This window comes from Eschrichtius robustus, chromosome 6 (assembly GCF_028021215.1).
Source record: "Eschrichtius robustus isolate mEscRob2 chromosome 6, mEscRob2.pri, whole genome shotgun sequence".
NCBI classification, from domain to species: domain Eukaryota; kingdom Metazoa; phylum Chordata; class Mammalia; order Artiodactyla; family Eschrichtiidae; genus Eschrichtius; species Eschrichtius robustus.
Window position 1 is genome coordinate 14,713,024 of NC_090829.1, and position 21,212 is coordinate 14,734,235.

At 38.5% G+C, this 21,212-nt stretch overlaps 1 protein-coding gene and 1 long non-coding RNA gene across 7 annotated transcripts in view; one reads left to right on the forward strand and one right to left on the reverse strand.

The window, feature by feature from the left end:
* NPHP3 (nephrocystin 3) overlaps positions 1-4,747 on the reverse strand; it is a 42,393-nt gene extending 37,646 nt beyond the window's left edge. For all 6 annotated transcript variants that reach the window (XM_068545921.1, XM_068545919.1, XM_068545918.1 and 3 more), the window contains exons 1-3: positions 4,318-4,747; positions 2,089-2,214; positions 1,362-1,512 (exon numbers count right to left, since the gene is read on the reverse strand). In XM_068545921.1, the coding sequence (XP_068402022.1) occupies positions 1,362-1,512; positions 2,089-2,214; positions 4,318-4,710 (670 nt within the window). In that variant the 5' untranslated portion in view covers positions 4,711-4,747. The remainder of the gene's footprint in view (positions 1-1,361; positions 1,513-2,088; positions 2,215-4,317) is intronic.
* A 215-nt stretch (positions 4,748-4,962) lies between these two features.
* Positions 4,963-19,988, forward strand: LOC137766719 (uncharacterized). Its single transcript, XR_011074361.1, has 3 exons — positions 4,963-5,030; positions 10,149-10,180; positions 19,754-19,988. It is a non-coding gene; the product is annotated as an uncharacterized lncRNA (long non-coding RNA).
* Positions 19,989-21,212: the final 1,224 nt, after the last annotated feature.

Sequence of the window (21,212 nt, forward strand, 5' to 3'; positions counted from 1 at the left end):
AGGAAGACTATTACTGGCACACCAGTAATTAATATTGGTAATTCATTAGTATGTAAGCTAAGGATGTAAAGAGCACATTTTCTTTAACCTCCCAGAGCAAAAAAATTAATTTCTGAATCAATAGGTACTTATGAACACGTTGATTTTTTTTAATAAATAATAATTCATGGCATCCTTGACTAAACATAAGTAAACTGGTATTTGGGCTAAATCTCTGGCAAAACTGAGATTATTATTTGTGGGTGACAAATAATGAGTGACATTCCCTCAAGCATTCCTTCTTCATGTTTATATCGAAATAGGAAGAAAGACCCATGAGGAAATATTAACTCCTTTTTATTAACTTGCTAAGAGAATTAGAATATAATAGTTTTGAAACCCTGTACATTTTAACATATGTCAATACTGAAATAATCACTAGGACTAATGCCATTAAGAATCACTTCACTTTTTTTCTCAAAAGTTAGTAATAAAAGTCCCAGGATGCTAGTCAAATTCCAATGGTACTAAAATGAAAATTAAGAGGGAATTATCAGTTGCCATATTCACTCCAAAATACATCAGTTTGTAAGAATATAATTATAGTTTTTTTAATAAATGGGAGAGTGACTGCATTTTTCCACCACATTTAAAATAGAATATTTCTCAAAATCGATCACACTTCATTATTATTTCCTTGGAACACAGTGGACCCTTTCATTCTATGATTCCAGTTTTTCTTTATTTCTAGAAAAAACACTTTCTATGTTTAATTGTAAAACAAAAACTCTAAAAGTATTTCACAAAACTGCATTGGAAATCACTCAATGAAATATTATGCAGATATTCTGATAGTTGTAAAGAATATATCAATTATGTGGAAAAATAATGTGACAGAGACTACTAACTGTCCTCCAACATCCATTCTCCCCTTCTTCCTTTAGTGACACAACCCCAAACTTTATGTAGACACATGGCTCTCCCCCTAATGATTACACTTTCCCATCCTCCTAGGTAGAGCTCTGGCCAATGGGATTTGAGTAGGAGTTATCTGTATATCTTTCAGATTGTGCTTTCAAGGAAAGTAAGGTATTCCCTCCCTCCCCCTGGCTAAATTGTAGATGTGATGTTGGGACTTAGAGGGGCTATCTTAGACCAGAGAGAGAAAAGCTATGGGTTAAGGTTGGTAGAGCAATGAGACAGAAGGAACCTCAGCCTCTGCATCATGGACTTCATAGAAAAGAGCTGTCATAACAACTGAGAAAGAGAAAGTGCACATTTGTTACAGCAATTACTTATAAGTAAAAGGATTCAAAGTTGGCTCTACAATCATTATACCTATATTGAAATCTCAAAATATTATAAATAGGAAATAAATTTACCAGTAACATCTGTACAGTTGTCATCTGAATCAGACTCTCCAGGATCAAATACATGGATCCCCTGAACGTGTAGCCTCTGAAGTTTACTCTCCAACTCTCGCTTGGCCCTCAATAAATCCTGAATTTCATTTTCCTTGGTCTCCCTAAAAATCTTTAAAAGAAGGATTTTAATTTTGAAACCCTTTTCCATAATCAAAAATTGTATCATAAACTTTTAAGGGAAAATTCTTTCTTTCATAAAATCAATATTCATTTGGTCCTTGATCTCCCCTTTTGTAGAATGAATAATCTGAGTACCTCTACATCACTGTTTTGTAACTGGAACCCACTGGAATTCCAGCAGGATGTGTGTCTGTAGTGTGGAGCTGCCTCGTGTGCTACCTGATGTTTAGCAAATTTGTCCCCCTCCCATTTAATGCCAGTAATGCTCACCCATAGAAAACATCCCCAAACATTCTAAATGCTTTCCCCTAATAGAAACACTTTCCTTCCCGCCCCCCCCCCCAAATTCCTATTAAAATGTTCACTTTTATACCTTTTCTTTGAAACTACCTTAAGTTTACCTCGTCCAACTCAAAAATGTAAAAAGCGCTTTAGTTTAGTTCTTATAACTTTCATGGTTCCTACATCATTTACTTCTGGTTATTCATCGCAGTATTATATGAACTTTTAAAATATACTGCTTTTATTCCATATCACTTTGGGGATAAAGATGTATGAAATTTACCTTAAATTGCCTCTTAACTTTATCTCTGTCATGTTCAAAAGTAGCTGCTCTCTCCATTGCTTGATATTTTGCTTCTAAAGCACTTTCCTTTTCCCGAAGTATCTTCTGGTAAGTTTTCTGAAGTGCCTGGAATAATTTACCTTGTTATTTCTAACAAAAATAGCATGCCTCCCAAATTTTACATTATCTTATATACATATTAAATATCTTAGAATTTTAAAAATCTACTTACTTTTTCACCAGTTATCAAGAATGGCATATTGCCATTCTATTCAAACACATAATGGAAAAAAAAAACGCAAATATGCTTGAATTATAAATGAAGATATTCGACATTAAGCTTTCAATGGAAATTTATGCTTTTTCTTTGAAATACTGCACTAGTTCTTAATCTTCACTACACCTCAGCTTTCCCATCTTTAAGAGAACAAAAAGTACAACTTGTAAGGCTTAACCTGAAGGATAATTACTTCTGTGAGACTGTGCACTCCTTGGCTCCATGTCTTACTCCTCTTGCTAGCCCCAAGCACTTGCAGTGCCTGATACACGGCAGGCTTCCAGTAAATGTCTGACTGAATGGATTAAATAAATACAGAAGGTTTCTAAAAAATGTCTAGATATGTGAGAAAGGAATCAAAAGGGTTACATAAGGAATCAGGATTGGTAACAGGAATAACCTGGGACTGTGACATTTGTCAACACTTAGTGCACTCTACCTTGGTTGGTCTGGCTTTCTTTTCTACCTCCACCTCAGTGTTTTGCAATATGCAGTGAATCCAAGACAATGGCTTGGATGCATGCAATCAGATATCTGAAATGCATAAGTCCATTTCATATATGCAAGTGCATTAAGACTGCCCAGTAGAAAATCTGTAAGACAACAGATAAAACTGCTTATGTCTTCCCAGATGACAGTATTAATTATACAACAGCTAATGGGGGTGGGGTGGGGGTGGAGAGGGATTGACTAGAAGGACTAGTCTAGAAGGAAGAAGGCTTCTTCCTTCTAGAAAAATCAGGTCTGAGGTATTTATTCTATTCCTACTGTAATGAGCTCAGGAACACTTGGGCTGTCCAGAAGTCTCTTCCATAGTGAAGAAAAATAGAGTAAACAAACTACAACCCTCAGAGGGGCCCCAAACTGATGACACAAAGTCTCACGACTTTGCTCACAAAAAAATAGCTTTCCTAATAATCAGTTAAAATAGATCTTTTACAGGGAGGGCATGTAATAATTGTTTTTTGAGTAATTTAATCAAATGGATTAAGGAAATTTGACTATACCTAGGGAACGTTTTCAACCACAGCAGTTAAGGTGGTGAAAATCAGGGGCTGCCAGAAAAATTCACTTCAAGGTCACTGAAATCCAACAGCCATGGAACTTCACAAAGAAACGAAAACAGGGGCTTCCTGGTGCGCAGTGGTTAAGAATCCACTTGCCAATGCAGGGGACATGGGTTCAAGCCCTGGTCCAGGAAGATCCCACCTGCTGCGGAACAACTAAGCCCGTGCGCCACAACAACTGAAGCCCGTGTGCCTAGAGCCCGTGCTTCACAACAAGAGCAGCCACAGCAGTAAGAAGCCACAGCAGTGAGAAGCCCGCGCACGGTGATGAAGAGTAGCCCCCACCCTTGCCTCAACTAGAGAAAGCCCGCCTGCAGCAAGGAAGGCCCAACGCAGCCAAAAAAAACCAAGAATAAATAAATTTAAAAATATATTTTAAAAAAGAATAAAAATAAATTTTAAAAAAATTAAAAAGAAACCGAGACAGAAGCCCCACCTCCGAGTTATGTAAATCTGTGGGGGGGTAGGGAGGTGGGGGGTAGGGGAGTGGGGGGTGGGAGGGCGAGGCGTGGTTAAAAACTCCTAGGAAGGGTTTGATGAGTTGCCTCAACAGATGTCACCAAAATCTTTTGTGTATATGTGTGCTCCGTGTGGACCTACTTCTCTGGAGATTAGCATTTGCTGCTTCAGGACACTTCCAGGCTAACTGCTTCAAGGCATCTGAATGAATGGACCAGAAATAGAAAAGGGGGGAGCGGTTAGTTAAGGAATCAGTTTAGACCCCAAGACAGTGTGTCCCCTCAAATTAAAATGCAGAGCAGTCAGGCGTCCAGGGTCCAGCTGGCAGTGCGGCCAAGAGGCTGCGGGGCGGTGGGCAGGCGGCCCCGGGGCTCTGTTTCCCGGGTGTCGCGGCCGTCCCCGGTGAGCGCCCGGGCCCGGCGTTACCTGCAGCTCTGCCCGCAGCCGCTTGTTCTCCGTGTCCAGCTTGGCCTCGCGGCGGCCCATGGATAACAACTCCTGGTTCTTGCTGACCCGGAAGATCTCGTACTCCTTCTTCAGCCGCTCGTACTCGGCCGCCGCGTACTCCAGCTCGGGCACCGACGAGCCAGTGGACTTGAAGCTGGCCCCCAGCAGCCCGCCGCCGCCCGCCCCGCGGGGCAGCGAACCCGGCCCGGCCCCCGCCGCCGCCCCCGCGCCCCGGCGGAACGAGCTGCGCAGCAGGCGAGCCTTGGGCTTCACCTCCACCGGGATCTCGCAGGCCTCGCCGCCGCCCGCCCCGTACGTGTCCTCGATCACCTCCCCGCCGGCGGGGCTCACGAGCGACGAGGCAGTCCCCATGGCGCTGGCGGCCGCCGCTCCTTGCCACCAGGCTACCAGCAGGGGGCGGGACCAAACGAGTGATTTGGGGCGGGGCAGCAGGAAGGGGCGGGGCGAGAGCATCGAGAAGGGGAGGGCCAGTGGGCGGACGAGAAGGACGGGGCGGGGCAGCCGGGTAGTACGGGGCGGGGCAGGGTGGCTAGGCGGGGCCAGAGGAGCTGAATGGATGGGGCGGGGCAGCAGGGCTGGGCTGGGAATGACAGCGGAGCGCGCGGGGCGGAGCGAGCAGCGTGGCGGTCGCGCAGGTCCACCACTGCGCTACGTCAGGGCCTACGGACAAGGTGAGGTTTCGACTTTTTGCAACAAGGGACACTGCAGACAGCACTTTAGAGGAATATGGGGCATCTCACCAAGTAAAGGAAAGGATAGACCATGACAGAATTTGAGGGATATCATGAAAAATGGAGAGAGATGGGAAAACAGTTTTAATTTTAAGTCAAGAAAAGCGTGGGGTTGGCATCTTCTCTCTTACGCTATCTTGTGTTCTTGCCCCTCCGTCGCGTTTCGAACCTCTCCAGGTTTGGAGCCCTGGGAAGGAGGACAGGAGAGGGGAGGGAAAGACTTTATTTAATTGACACTGCTGTGAACTGGATGTTTGTGCTCTTTGGACTTGGCAAAAGGTTAAAACTGGCCCTTCTCAGAGATAGTTTTGTAAGTTCTTCAAAGACTCCCTCCCCCTCATAACTGGAAATCTTTAATCTTCGGTTTTCTTGACCTGGGCTGGTGCAGCTATATTCCAGCTGGTGCTCACTGCTTCCCCAGCTGTAAGGAATTCAGTGATACTTTAAGGATCCTGTCTGCTGATGTTTATTCCTCCCTACAGGGTCCCACTTGGACAGACCCAAGATAATCCATGCTAGTTCACTTGCTGGTGGGGTCCACATCTGATCTACAGGTGTTACAGGTCAGGTTTCCTGGGAAACAGATTCTGAAATGGAGATAACCATGCAAGATGTGTGTTTGGGAGTGTCCTTGGGATCAACACCTGTAGAAAGGAAGGGAAAGAAGCAAAACTGGTCAGTGGGAGAAGCTGAGCTTTGCTGCAGCCTCAACAGAGGTCTTAGCCAATCTACAGGGAGTTCTGATCCTGGGATAGCTCTGCAGAGTTGTTCTAAATTGCGGTGGGGGGCTGGGACTTTGTACCCCCATACCAGCCAGTCATCAGCTTTCTTCAGCCAAAGCAATCCCCTGGGAGACTGACAGTTGAGGACTGTCTGCTGGCATCACTTCCAGTGGCTGGAGGAACAAGTCTTTTAGGCATCACAACATCTACCACAACAGGAAACACATTTTCACCTCAAAGAACTCTGGGAATGCAGGCCAATTCTCACTCCCTCCATCAAAGTAGCTAGTCATCCTTTCTTTTACCCTTTAAATTTTCTTCAGGAGGGAATCAGATACCAGGCCACTGTGTTCTTCAAACTCCAAGAGATACATATTAACTTCTTCAAATAGTCTCCTGAGATAAGGGGAAACATTCCCACCATCAAGTATCTCAAGAACTCCTCCCTTTTAAAGTCCTTTCTGATCTCCAGCTTCTAATACTTGTACCCTCAATGTGGATCAGTGGTTCAGGAAATCATTCACTAGGTTTCTGACCACCTCCTTTGAAAAATTCTGCATCTTAGTCTTGTACCTCCTTTGGAATGTGCATCAGCTGGAGACTTCCACTATTATGCTTGCATACTAAAATAAAAAGCCATCACTCATTCCCTCCAAACCAATAGCAAACAATAACTTCCCATAGTTTATGGAGTAAATTCAGATTCTGCAGCCTAGAACCAGTGCCCTGGAGCAATGACTCTCCTTTCCTCACCTCTGATTTATCCAGTAACATCCCTCTACCCGCGTTCTTCCACCCTAGTCGGGCTGATTTTCTTCTTGTCCTTATACCAACGTAGTTTCTGTTTCCTTTCAGTACTCTGCCAACCCTCATTTCTTTCAAAGTCTAGCTTCTTTCTCTAAGAAACTTTCCCTGAATAATCATACCTTTCAAGGGTTTATCATATCAATATTTTCAATTTAATAATCTTTGCCTTTGTGCAAAATACTGTACTTAACTTTTCCTGACCTTGTTCTCCATTAATTGTGTCCCCATTCTATTCATCTTGGTTTTTGGTAGTTGTTATTGTTATGATGCCATTTGTTGCTTAGATTCATCACCAGCAATCGTATTGAACTCCTGCTGAGAACATAATGTAGTGCAAATGACTGATGACCCAAAAAGATGTCAGATGTGGCTGGGGTTCTCAAAAAGCATAAGAGTTGTCACTGCCTTCCCTAATAACCTTCACATAGTTTTGCAGATGCCCCCCAAAACAAATCCAGGTTTGCTGAGACCATGGAGACTCCTTTCTATATAGTGATTACTGGCTGTCTTTCTCATCAAGGACAATATGTATAAATTCAGCACACATACTGACCTTGGATAACTGTTGGTTAATGCCTAAGTGACATAACTGAGTGAGTGAACCCAGAGGTGACCAGTTACAGGGTGCTAGCAGATACTCAGTGTTGTTGGTTTCCAACATATTTCTTAATCCTAAACTTATCACAGAATTTGTTTGTTTCCAACCTCATAATTTGTTTCCCTTCTTTGTGCTGAATTTAACCCACAAACATCAGTCTTCATTTTGAAAGGATAATTTTGAATACAGAACTATGGTGAGGCATGAAGTCTCTGGCAGGCAGCTTATGACCTGTTAAAGATGGCTACAAATTTTTTAATACTCTATCCATTGAAAGGTGAGGTTTATGATGAGGACAGGCTACATAATTTGTGGAACCCAGTGCAAAATGAAAATGTAGTGCCCTTTGTTCAAAAATTATAAAGAATTTCAAGACAGCAATAAACCAAGCATGGAGTCCTTTTGAGTTCAGGTTCCTATGCAGCTGCACTTGAGGTTTTTCAAAGGGTCACACACCCATGACTCCAGTCTGTTTATGACTCCTCCTCTTGAATCTGGTTGAGCTCTGGAACTGCTTTGACCAGTAGACTATGGCAGAAATGACTCTGTTCCACTTTCTGTGTCTTGGAACACTCTCTCTGGGAGCCTTGAGCTGCCATGTAAGGAGACCTACTACTCCAGCCAAGGCTGCCAGACTGGAGATGTTGTGTGTGTAGGCATTCCAGGCAACAGTCCCAGTTGGCCCAGCCTTCCAGCCAAGGCATGTGAAGTGAAGCCATCTTGGACTCTTCAGGCCAAACTATTTGCTCCTTGGGTACCACTAAGTGACTTGAATCAGTACCACAAGGAGAACAGAAGAATCATCCAGCCGACCTCTGCCCAAATCTTGACCCACAAAATCATGAAATGTAATAAAATTGTTAGTTTAAGCCAATGAATTTGATGGTAATTTCTTCTCACACCTGGAACATGAGAAAAATTTCCCCACATTTGGTCAGGTAGCTTGTAAAATTAATAAACAATGCTGCTGCCTTTTAAAAAAATGTAATTTGTAGAATAAATATCATTTGTGTAGGTTAGTGTATGTTTGGTCTCAGACTGTGACTCTCAAATCTCTTGGAACATTTGTTAGAAATTGAGATCCACTGAGTTTTAATTTGTGAGACTGGAGCTTGCAAATTTGCATGTTTAGTTAGCTTCCAAGTGATACTTACATACTTTAAGATCTCAGAACCACTGAGTTTGCATGAAAATTGTGGCTAGTGGCTAGGGATGATCTAATTCATTCCTACGCAAAGTGTGGTCCACCTTACAAATGTCCAGCATCACCTTAACAGATGTCCCAAGTGATTCTGACGGGGGGCAGGATTTGGCCATCATCATGTTTTAAAAGCGACTCAGAGGATTTTAATCATTAGTCAAGGGGAAAACCAATGGTTTCATCCTCTGCTGACTCATTTTGCCAACATGTGTGCAATCCCTCTTGGTAACCATCTTGGCATATATGTATATGCGTCCAGATTCCTGTTTAAGCTTTCTTTCCTTTCATCATAGTTCATCATAGTGAGTGCACATGTGATTTTGACCATATTGATAGTATTGTGCTTCAATTTTGGAGATGTGCATGGCATTACAAATGGCCGAAATGTCCCCAAGAAATGTATCACCTTGGGATAAATGACTATCTAATTGGATATGCAAAGAGTAATAGACTTTGAAGAGCAAGGAATTTTGCAGAGGGAAGGGATTCTAATTCTCATTAAAATTGCCAACCTTCTCTGAGCCCGTTTAGTCCTACTCAGTTCTACCACCTGAACTGATTCCTAAAGTCCCTTGCTACAAAGTCTATAGTGACTGATTTCAGGAATTGATTAACAATGGGGAACATCTAATCTGATTAAGCATCTGTGATTTAACATTTCTACCATTAGGGGACAGTATAACTCAGGAAAAAATTTGGCTGGTAATTTGTATATAAAAAACAATCATTTTTCTCATATGAAGATAAAGATTGTAAAGAATTCAGTCCAGGTATTATTGTTTTCAGTAGTGATCATCTGCATTGCCTTACTTAGTTCCCATCACAAGTAATCACATGACTCTGGAAATTAGTCATGAAATAGACAAGAGTAAGGGTTTGCAAACTTTTTCTATAAAGGACCAGATAGTAAATATTTTACATTTTGTGGGCCATATGGTCTCTGTCTCAGTTACTCAACTCTGCCATTATAGCACAAAACAGCCATACACAATACATAAATGAATGGGCATGTCTGCATTCCTATTAAACTTTATTTACAAAAACAGATGGCAGGGTTTGCTTTAGCTTGAGGGCTGTAGTTTGCTGACCCCTGTACTAGAGGGGTAGTTTTCAAACCTGGATAATTTTCAGAAGTACTTGGGGAGCTTGTTAAAAATTGAGTCCTGGACCACACATCAAATCTACTGAATCAAAATATCTGTGGATGGGACCCAGGCATCTGAATTTTTTAAAGTCCCCACATTCTGAAGTAAATTCTTATTTAGCAATCATTAGGCCAAAATAAAGTTCCCCTTTTAGGGAACTATAAGGTCCTCCTCGGCATATTGTAATATTTTCAATATCCGAGTAACTATCCATGGTGCAAAAGATATAAACGTAGAGCTTAGGCTCAGATTATCTCTGTGGGTACTTTCAAAGCACATCAATGAAGGTCTCATTCCCATATAAATGTTTGTATTAAGTGACTGGTTTGGGGGTTGTTTTGTACCACAGCACATCCCAGCCTGTCCTGACTGATAGAGGGTCATACTGAATTACTTTGAACTGGGAAGGGGAAGAGATTGAAGACATGGAAAAAGGGGAAGGAAGAATGTAGAGAGATGGTGGAATGTTGTATAGTACTTCCCCAAAATGTCCCAAATCTTCGATAAACTTCCACTCTCACAAAAAACTTGCTGTGATTGGATTTTTGATTTTTTGATTTTTTTTTTTTTTTTTTTTTTTTGCAGAAATTGGTGAAGGCGAGGGGTTTAATGCCTAGGTGAGTACAAGGGTGAAACAAAGGCAACACACACAGTTGCAGTGGAAGGGAAGTTGGATAAGAATATTTTAAATATGGAGTATCCATTCCTCATGAAGTATGTTCTCTAAAGATAGGGTTGTCCTGGGCCGTTTTGCCTTGGACTAAGGAAATGTATGGGTATATAGAAGGCCATGCTTTGAAAAGAGCTGCAGTGGGTCTTGTTAAGAATATGCTATCAAAGATATTTACTTGTGGTTCTAAAGCGTACTGCACATTTTGGACATTTGTTTAACAAATAAAATAGGTCTATTTTTCTGGGGCAGAAGCAGCCTCTGAGATGCAAGAAGCCATTTCTTGCTTGCTTGCTGAGGCATGTCCCTTTGTTTCTGAAGTTCAGGACTGTTCTCCCCACTCCTCCCATCCCTACTCACATTCAGCTGTACAGTTAAATGTAACCTTAATTTCTTTTATGGAACCACACATCCCAAATCTGGTACCCAATGTCCACTTAAGACTGTCATTAGTGACATCACTTCTTACCCACACTTATGACCCACATGGCAGGAAGCAGTCAAGGAGCCAGATTTAACCAGCTCCTACAGAGAAAAAATGTAGTCTTCTTCACTACTGTATAAAATTGAGAAAGGATATGCCTTTTCTGACTTAAGTCAGACACTGGGAAGTCAGCTGAGATCTGTTGTTGCAAGAAAGAACTATATTTCTTCATAAGAAATATATGGATAGTATTTAGTATTTGAACCATATTTTCTCAAGAAACAATGTTAGATCAGGTGGTATTGTTTCAGCTCAGCACACAGAATACTATTTATGCTTAGTGCAGAATAAAAACAACTCAAATACCATTGTATTTTGTATTCTCTGGAACCATGCTTTTAGCATATTAACTCGGATTTTCTAGGAATACATCGATCCTCAGGTTATGAAATCTTAGATATCACTCCTGTTCATGTTTGTGGCCTGTTAAACACTATGAAGAGGACACCTACAGAAGGAAATGATAAAGAGTAGCATAGAAGTAAATGAAACAGAGAATAGGAAAACAATAGAAAAGATCAACAAAACTGAGTTGTTTTTTTGAAAAGATAAACATAACTGATAAAACTGGAGTTGGGCTAAGAAAAAAGGAAAGAAGACTCAAAGAAAACATAGAGGAAAAGCTCCTTGACATTGGTCTTGGCAGCAGAAGCAAAAATAAATGAGTGGATCACATCAAGTTAAAATGCTTCTGTATAGCAACAACAAGCAAAAAACAATCAACAAAATGAAAGGTGAACTGTGGAATGGGAGAAAATATTTTTAAACCATATATCTGATAAAGGGTTAATATCCAAAATATATAAAGAACTCATACAACTCAATGGCAAAAAATTAAATAATCCAATTAAAAAATGGGCAAAGGACCTGAATAGACATTTTTCTGAAGAAGACATACAAATGACCAACAGGTACACGAAAAGGTGTTCAACATCACTAATCATTAGGGAAATGCAAATCAAAACCTGAATGAGATACCACCTCACACCTATGAGAATTGCTATTATCAAAAAGACAAAAGATAGTTGTTGGTGAAAATATGAAGAAAAGGGAACAATTATGCCCCACTGTTGGTGGGACTGTAAATCAATACAGCCATTATAGAAAACACTCTGGAGCTTCCTCAAAAAATTAAAAATGGAACAATTATATGATCCAGCAATCCCACTTCTGGGTATATATCCAAAGGAAATTAAATCACTATCTCAAAAAGATACATGCACCCTATATTCACTGCAGCATTATTCACAATAGCCACGACATGGGAACAACTTAAATGTCCATTGATGGATGAATGCATAAAGAAACTGTGGTACACATACACAATGGAGTATGTGTTTCAGCCCTAAGAAAGAAGGAAATTTTGCCATTTGCAATAATGTGTATGAACCTGGAAGGCATTATGCTAAGTGAAATAAGCCAGACACAGAAAGACACTTTTAGATTTCACTTGTATGTGGAATCTAAAAAAGTTGAATTCGTAGAAGCAGAGGGTTGAATAGTGATTACCAGAGGTGGGGGAGGTAGGGAAAATGGAGAGATATCAGTCAAAATATCAGTTATAAGATGAATAAGTTCTGGGGATCTAATGTATTGCATGATGACTGTAGTTAAAATATTGTATACTTGAAGTTTGCTAAGAGAGTAGATCTTAAATGTTCTCACCACACACACAAAAGAATGGTAACATATGAACTGATGGATGTGTAAACTAACCATATTGTGGTAATCACTTCACAATATATATATATCAAATTGTCACTTTGTATACCTTAAATACGCAATGCTATTTTCAATCATATCTCAATAAAACTGGGAAAAAATGTGACTCCACTACATACCCATCCAAATAACTAAAATAAAATGAAAAAGACAGACAATTTTAAGTGTCTGCAAGGACAAGGATTTGGAGCAACTGGAACTTTTCTACTCTGAGGGAATGTAAATTGACACGAGCACTTTGGAAAATTGTCGCCTAGTATCTCTTAAAGTCTGGTCCTAGGCACAAACCTTGCAGAGATGCATACATATGTTTGCCAAAAGACATGTACCAGAATTTGAAAAGTAGTATCATAACTACCCAGGTTCTCATCAACAGTAAAGTGGATGAATATGTGGTGGTATAATCACAGAGGAATACTACACAATAATGAAAATGAATAAATTACTTCAACAGGCAACAACATAATTACATTTCACAAATGTAGAGTGAAATAAGCAGACACAAAAGAATTCATGTTTCATGATGTCATTCATAGCATGTTCCAAAGCAGACAAAAATAATTTATGATGATAGAGGTCAGAGTAGTAGTTTCTTTGTGTATGAGAGAGAGCCTGGGGCCTTCTAGGGTGCCATACGTTCTATTCTTTGATCTGGGAGGTAGTAACATGAGTTGTTCACTTTATAAAAATTAACTGAGATTTAAACTTATGATTTTTGCATTTTTCTGAATGTCTACTATATTTTAATAAAGGAAATTTATGCTTAAAAAATTAAAAAGTATTGTTCACTTTTTCTTTAGAGGATTTTAGATTTTGATGCCATCTTTTTCATCTCTGTGCAGTTTTAGAGCCACAACAATATTGCTCAGAACGTTGGAGCTATGTTTTCACCATAGAACATTCTCCAGCATTCGTCCTTTCCAGTTAATCCCTGAGATTTTCCAAAGCTTTGGTGTAGTGGAAGGGAAAAAAAGGAGGCACTGAAACACACCAGGGTTTTAATCCCAGCTCTGCTATTTTCTAGCAATGTGACTTTTGACAAGTCACTTTACCTTTGCCTTTTTTCTGCAAGTCTTTTTTTTTTTCCTTAATAGTAAAATGGAGTTGTCAATAGGTGCATCATAGACCGGCTGTAAGAATTATATTTGATATCACAGGGTGACTGAGCTTTATCTCGCATGATCCCTTCTCAGTCGATGGTAGCTCCTTGTTCCCTCACCTCCCACCCAACCCTACCCACTTGCATATGGGAACTAAATAGAACCAATTTCCTGAATAAGTTAAAAGGTTGATGTTCAGATGGAAGTAGGTCTGACATTATATGCATCATTAATAAAAGTCAATGAACATATGGCTGTCACTTCCTTGTAGTTCACTTATAGGGAAACCTCACCGATGGGAAATTCCACCCAAAAGCCACAAATGGAAAAGGAGAAAAGTGATGTCTGTAAAAGTCCTTGCACTTTCTGTGGCCAACATTCACCTAATTCACCGGAGAGGATCTGAGGTTGCCATGAAGGTCCTATGCACTATTATGTTAGATATTGGCTCCCAAATTTACAGTGGATTACAGGGCAGGAACACTGCAGTAGTGAAAACAGCAGCTGTGGCCTGAAGTCAAGGAGGAAGCAGGGAAACTGTAAAAATTAGGAGAATTTTTTTTTAAAGTGGGTAGTGTAGAATTTTTAAAAAAGGAGTTTAGCATTCCTGTTGTCCCTTTGAACATTGTAAGATAGTATAATAATCTATGCCAATAATAATTATACCTTAATTTTCAATAAAAGTATGTATTTTATGTTTTTAGTTGTTTTAAGTATATTGGAAAGTATGTAATACTTTTTTAATTTCCATTTTTTAAAAAGTAGGTAATATGTAATATGTAAGTAGTTAATATATTTCCTTAAAAAAGATGTTGGTGGCCCTTCATCAAGAAATTTAAGTTATCTTGAAATTTCAGTTTATAGGATAACTGTGGATGTCAGTTACTTCCACTCATGCCTCTGTGTGTGCATGTGTGTGTACATACACACATATAATTAATTCTTTTAAAAGATTTTGCTATAAAGATAATATATTCATGTAAAAATATCCTCTTTGAACTCTACATTGGGAGATTTACCCAGTTACTAAAAGAATAAAAATTCTTAATTCTAATATGGTTTCACAGAACATTGCTGCAGTGAGGTCGCAGAGGATAAAACCACATCTATCAAATACTATTTCCTTGGATTATGAACAAACATCCTTTGAGTAAATTATATCCTTCTTTACCTTAAGAAATAAAATATCAGGCATCTCATCATCTCCTAAAAAGTAATTTTTGTCTCTCTTTCCTCCACATTAAATTATCTTGAATGTTTCAACTTCTTAGAGTAAATTGGCTTTCCCAGAACTACCTATGTTTTTGAAATTACTTTTCTTTCCTTAGAAGTAATTTCTGTATATGATTGAACTCTGTGGCGAAGTTCCGGTCCTGGGTAATTTTTCGTTAGTAACTTCGTGGACTTAAATGCAATACTTACAGAAGCCACATATAAATTGACAATATTTATTGTCAATACTCATGACTTAATTTTTTATTTTTTCCTCTTCTTTTAAAAACTTTTTTCCTCAAAATAAATCAAAGACTTAGATCCAACAGATTCTGGAGTTCTACTTCCATTTAAAAGGAAAAAAATTATATCTTACCTTCATTTAGATTCAAGTATTTAAAAATATTATTCCATCTCTCCATATTTGCTTGCTAGTTATACATTTATGTATTAATCTTTTCATGGTTGCTATAAACATTTCAACATGTATCCGTGGTTTATTAGAGTTTATTATGAATTAGAACTTTTAGCATTTCTCATATAATGGAAGAATTTAAAAACTTAAACTCTATATACTCTCCTTAACTTTTGTGCTTTTGTTGTCATGCATTTTATTCATATATATATTTAAAATCCTATAAGACACAATTCTTTTTATATAGTTGATGCTTATTCATATTTATGCCCTTTTTACCCTTTCTGTTGCTTTTCATTCCTTGCTGCATTCTCCTGCTTCCATCTGGGGTCACTTGAAAATTCCCTTAGTAATCTTCTTTTAGGAAAAGTCTGCTGGTGACAAACACTCTCCGTTTCTGTTTGTGTTAAAACATCTTTATTTCACTTTCTTTTTTGAAGGATGTTTTTGCTGAATATAGAATTCTAGACTGGCAGCTTTTTAAAATTTTAAATGTGTCATTCCATTGATTTCTAGCTTTCATTACTATGTTCCACATTCAGCTATAAGTCTTATTACTGAGACCTTGAAGATAGTGTCCCCCCCTACCCCTGCCTTCCATGCCTGCTTTTTGATCTGCTCTTTATCTTTCATTTTCAGCAGTTTGACTATGATTTTTGCATCCTGGTTGGGTTTTTAGTTTCTTGAGCTGAAGGCTTGATATCTTAGGTTGATAATTTTTACAAATCCTAGCCAATCTCTTTGACTCAAATAATGTTTTTGCCCAAATCTCTCTCTTCCTATTCTGGTTCTTTGATTAAATGTGTGTTTGACTTTTTCACTTTACATTATATGTCTCTTATCTGTTTTCTACATTTTCTATTATTTTATTCTCATACTTCAGTCTGGATGTTTTATACTAACTATCTTCAGTTTCACTAATCCTCACTTATACTGACTTTAATCTGCCTTTGGAATCATCTATTTAATTCTCATATTTATTCATTTAGCTATATTTGCTTATTTATACTAGAATTTTAGTTTAATTCCTTGAAAAGAGTTCAGTTCTTTCATAAAATTCTCCATATTGTCATCTATTTTCTTTTTTTGGTTATTCTACTATTTTTTAATTTTTATTTTTAATATATTTTTAATTGAAGTATAATTGATTTACAGTGTTGTGTTAATTTCTGCTGTACAGCAGAGTGATTCAGTTATACACACACACACACATACACATACATTCTTTTCTATATTCTTTTCCATTATGGTTTATCACAGGATATTGAATATAGTTCCCTGTGCTATATGATAGGACCTTGTTGTTTATCCATTCTATATATAATAGTTTGCATCTGCTAACCCCTAACTCCCAATCCATCCCTTCCCCACCTCCCCTCCCCCATGGCAACACAAGTCTGTTCTCTAGGTCTGTGAGTCTGTTTCTGTTTCATAGATAAGTTCTTTTGTGTCATATTTTAGATTCCACATATAAGTGATATCATATGGTGTTTGTCTTTCTCTTTCTGACTTACTTCACTTAGTATGATAATCTCTAGTTCCATCCATGTTGTTGCAAATGGCATTATTTCACTCTCTTTTATAGCTGAGTAACATTCCATTGTGTATATGTACCACATCTTCTTTTTCCATTCATCTGTCGGTGGACATTTAGGTTGTTTCCATGTCTTGGCTATTGTAAACAGGGCTGCAATGAACATAGGGATGCATGTATCTCTTTGAATTATAGTTTTGTCTGGATATATGCCCAAGAGTGGGATTGCTGGATCATATGGTAACTCTATTTTTATTTGTTTTTTTTTTAGGAACCTCCATACTGTTTTCCATAGTGGCTGCACCAACTTACATCCCACCAACAGTGTAGGAGGGTTCCCTTTTCTCCACACCCAATCCAGCATTTGTTATTTATAGACTTTTTTTTTTAATTTGTTTATTTTATTTATTTTTGGCTGTGTTGGGTCTTCGTTGCTGCGTGCAGGCTTTCTCTAGTTGCAGCGAGCGGGGACTACTCTTCGTTGCAGTGAGCGGACTTCTCATTGTCGTGGCTTCTCTTGTTGTGGAGCACGGGCTGTAGGTACACGGGCTTCAGTAGTTGTGGCACACGGGCTCAGTAGTTGTGGCTCGTGGGCTCTAGAGTGCAGGCTCAGTAGTTGTGGCGCACACGCTTAGTTACTCCGTGGCATGTGGGATCTTCCCAGACCAGGGCTTGAACCCGTGCCCCCTGCATTGGCAGGCGGATTCTTAACCACTGTGCCACCAGGGAAGTCCTATAGACTTTTTGGTGATGGCCATTCTGACTAGTGTGAGGTGGCACCTCATTGTAGTTTTGATTTACATTTCTATAATAATTCGCAATTTTGAGCATCTTTTCAAGTGCCTCTTGGCCATCTGTATGTCTTCTTTTTTTTTTTTTATTGGAGTATAATTGCTCTACAATGTTGTGTTAGTTTCTGCTGTACAATGAAATGAATCAGCTATATGTATACCTATATCCCCTCCCTCTTGGACCTCCCTCCCACCCCCGCATCCCACCCAACTAGGTTGTCACAGAGCACTGAGCTGAACTCCCTGTGCTATACAGCAGGTTCCCACTAGCCATCCATTTTACAGATGGTAGTGTATCTATGTCAAACCAAATCTCCCAATTCGTCCCACCCTCCCCTTCCCCCTCTGTGTCCACATGTCCATTCTCTACGTCTATGACTCTATGGAGAAATGTCTAAGTCTTCTGCCCATTTATTGATTGGGTTGGTTGTTTTTTGTTATTGAGTTGTATGAGCTGTTTGTATATTTTGGGAATTAAGCCCTTGTTGGTCTCATCATTTGCAAATGTTTTCTCCCAGTCTGTAATTTGTCATTTCATTTTGTTTATGGTTTCCTTTAACTGTAGAAAAGCTTCTAAGTTTGATTAGGTCCCATTTGTTTATTATTGCTTTTATTTCTATTGCCTTGGAAGACTGACCTAAGAAAGTATTGCTACAATTTATGTCAGAGAATATTTTGCCTATGTTCTCTTCTAGGAGTTTTATGGTGTCCTGTCTTATATTTAACCCTTTAAGCCATTTCGAGTTTATTTTTGTGTATGGCATGAGGATGTGTTCTAGTTTCACTGATTTACATGCATTTTCCAACTTTCCCAATACCATTTGCTAAAGAGAATTTTTCTCCATTGTATATTCTTGCCTCCTTTGTCAAAGATTAATTGACAGTAGGTGTGTGGGTTTATTTAAGCACTCTCTATTCTGTTCCATTGATCCATATGTCTGCTTTTGTGCCAATACCATGCTGTTTTGATTACTGTAGCTTTGTAGTATTGTCTGAATCTGGGAGGGTTATGCCTCCTGCTTTGTTGTTTTTCCTCAGGATTGCTTTGACAATTCTGGGTCTTTATGGTTCCATATAAATTTTAGAATTATTTGTTCTAGTTCTGTGAAAAATGTCCTGGGTAATTTGATAGGGATTGCATTCAATCTGTAGATTGCTTTGGGTAATATGGCCATTTTAACAATATTAATTCTTCCAATCCAAGAGCATGAGGTATCTTTGCATTTCTTTGGATCACCTTCAGTTTCCTTAATTAATGTTTTATAGTTCTCAGCATATAAATCTTTCACCTCCTTGGTCAGGTTTATTCCTACATATTTTTTTTTTCTGGATATGATTTTTAAAGGGATTGTTTTACTGTATAGAACAGGGAACTCTACTCAATACTCTATATGGGAATAGATTCTTAAAAAGAGTGGATATATGTATATATATAACTGATTCACTTTGCTGTACAGCAGAAACTAACACAACATTGTAAATCAACTCTACTCCAATAAAAATTAATTAAAAATATGATAAATGGTATAGGATTTTAAAAAAAGGATTTTTTTTACATTCATTTTGTGATATTTCATTGTTAGTGTAAAGAAATGCAACCAATTTCTGTATGTTAATCTTGTATCCTGCTACTTTGCTGAATTCGTTTATCAGTTCTAGTAGTTTTTGTGTAGAGTCTTTAGGATTTTCTATATAGAGTATCAGGTCATATGCACATAATGACAGATTTACCTCTTCCCTTCCAATTTGGACACCTTTTATTTCTTTGTCTTGTCTGATTGCTGTGGCTAGGACTCCAGTACTATGTTGAATAGAAGTGGTGAGAGTGGGCATCCTTGTCTTGTTCCAGATTTTAGTGGGAAGTCTTTGAGCTTTTCACCATTGAGTATTATATTGGCTGTGGGTGTCATCTATTTCCTTGAATGTATCTTCCAGAAATCTCACTAGACCAAAAGATTTCAGTAGACAACAAATCTGCTGGAAGATAACTGCTGCACTGGCCTATTGAATCTTATCTCTACAGGAAGGAAAAATAAACACAAGATATAAAGTTTAAAAGTCATGAGAATTATATGTAGCAAAAGAGAGGGTGATCTGCATTGATGACATAAAATGGTGATAGAATTTAAATGCTGAATAGGACTTTAGAATTTAAATGCTGAATAGGACCTTGGTGATAATGTCAGGTAAGCCCACCATAGTGCCTAGTGTCTTGCACCTAATGAACACTCAATAAGTCTATATTATGTGTGCATTCTCTAGATGAGTGAATCAAGCCCAGAAGATGACCTGCCCAAGAAACACAATACAAATATACCTAAGATGGAGCTCAACTCAGGAGAATGTCACACAGAGTTGTCATCTCTACAAAGTATCTTCCATTGACACGTCATTTTCCTTTATTTATTAGACTTTTTATTATAAAAACTGTAAAACATATACAAAGTAAATAGAATGATTTACACAAAGTAGATAGAATACTGAATACTGAATACATATAAACAAAGTTCAAAATTGTTCAACATTCTAATTATTATTTCATGTAATTATTGTTTCATCTATTCCTTTATCCACTCTCCAGCCCTCAATTTATAATATTTTTGAGGTAGAATTTATGAACATTGAAAAGACAAATCATAACTGTGCAATGTTGGCATGTGGATCTACTCATGTAACTGTTCTGTTATGGACTGAATTATGTCCCCCTAAAGTTCATAATTTTAGGCCCTAACCCCCATTGTGCCTGTATTTGGAGATAGGGCATATAATGAGGTTAAGTGAGGTCATTAGGATGGGTCCTTAATCTGATAGGACTGCTGTCCTTATAAGAAGAGGAAGAGACACCAGAGATCTCTCTCTGCACCCAGAGAGGATCACGTGAGCACACAGCAAGATAATGGCCACCTACAAGCCAAGGGAAGAGGCTTCAGAATGAAACTAAATCTGCCAGCACCTTGATCTTGAATTGTCGGTCCCTAGAATTGTGAGAAATAAATTTCTGTTGTTTAAGCCTCCCAGTCTGTGGTGTTTTCTTATGGCAGTCCTATCAGACCAATACGCATATCTTACCATGATAGAGAACATTTTAACCTACCCAGAAAATTCCCTCATGTCTCTTTCCAGACTGTCCCTATTTGCTCTTCTTCTCATTCTTGAGACAACATTTTTTACTTTAACTTACATTTGTTTTTTTTAAATTGAAGTATAGTTAATTTGCAATGTTGTGTTAGTTTCAGGTGTACAGCAAAGTGATTATATATATATAAAATATTCTTTTCCAGATTCTTTTCCATTATAGATCATTGTAAGATATTGAATATAGTTCCCTATGCTATATAGTAGGTCCTTGTAGTTTATCTATTTTATATATAGTAGTGTGTATATGTTAATCCCAAACTCCTAATTTATCTCTCCCCCCAGCTCCCGCTCTCCCCTTTGGTAACCATAAGTTTGTTTTCTATGTCTGTGAGTCTATTTGTTTTATAAGTAAGTTCATTTATATCAGTTTTTAAGATTCCACATATAAGTGATATCATATATTTGTCTTTCTGTCTTACTTCACGCAATATGATAATATGTAGGTCCATCCATGTTGCTGCAAAGGGCATTATTTCACTCTTTTCTATGGCTGATTAATGTTCCATTGTGTATATATACCACACCTTCTTTATCCGTTCATCTGTTAGTGGAAGTTTACTTGCTTCCATGTCTTGGCTATTGT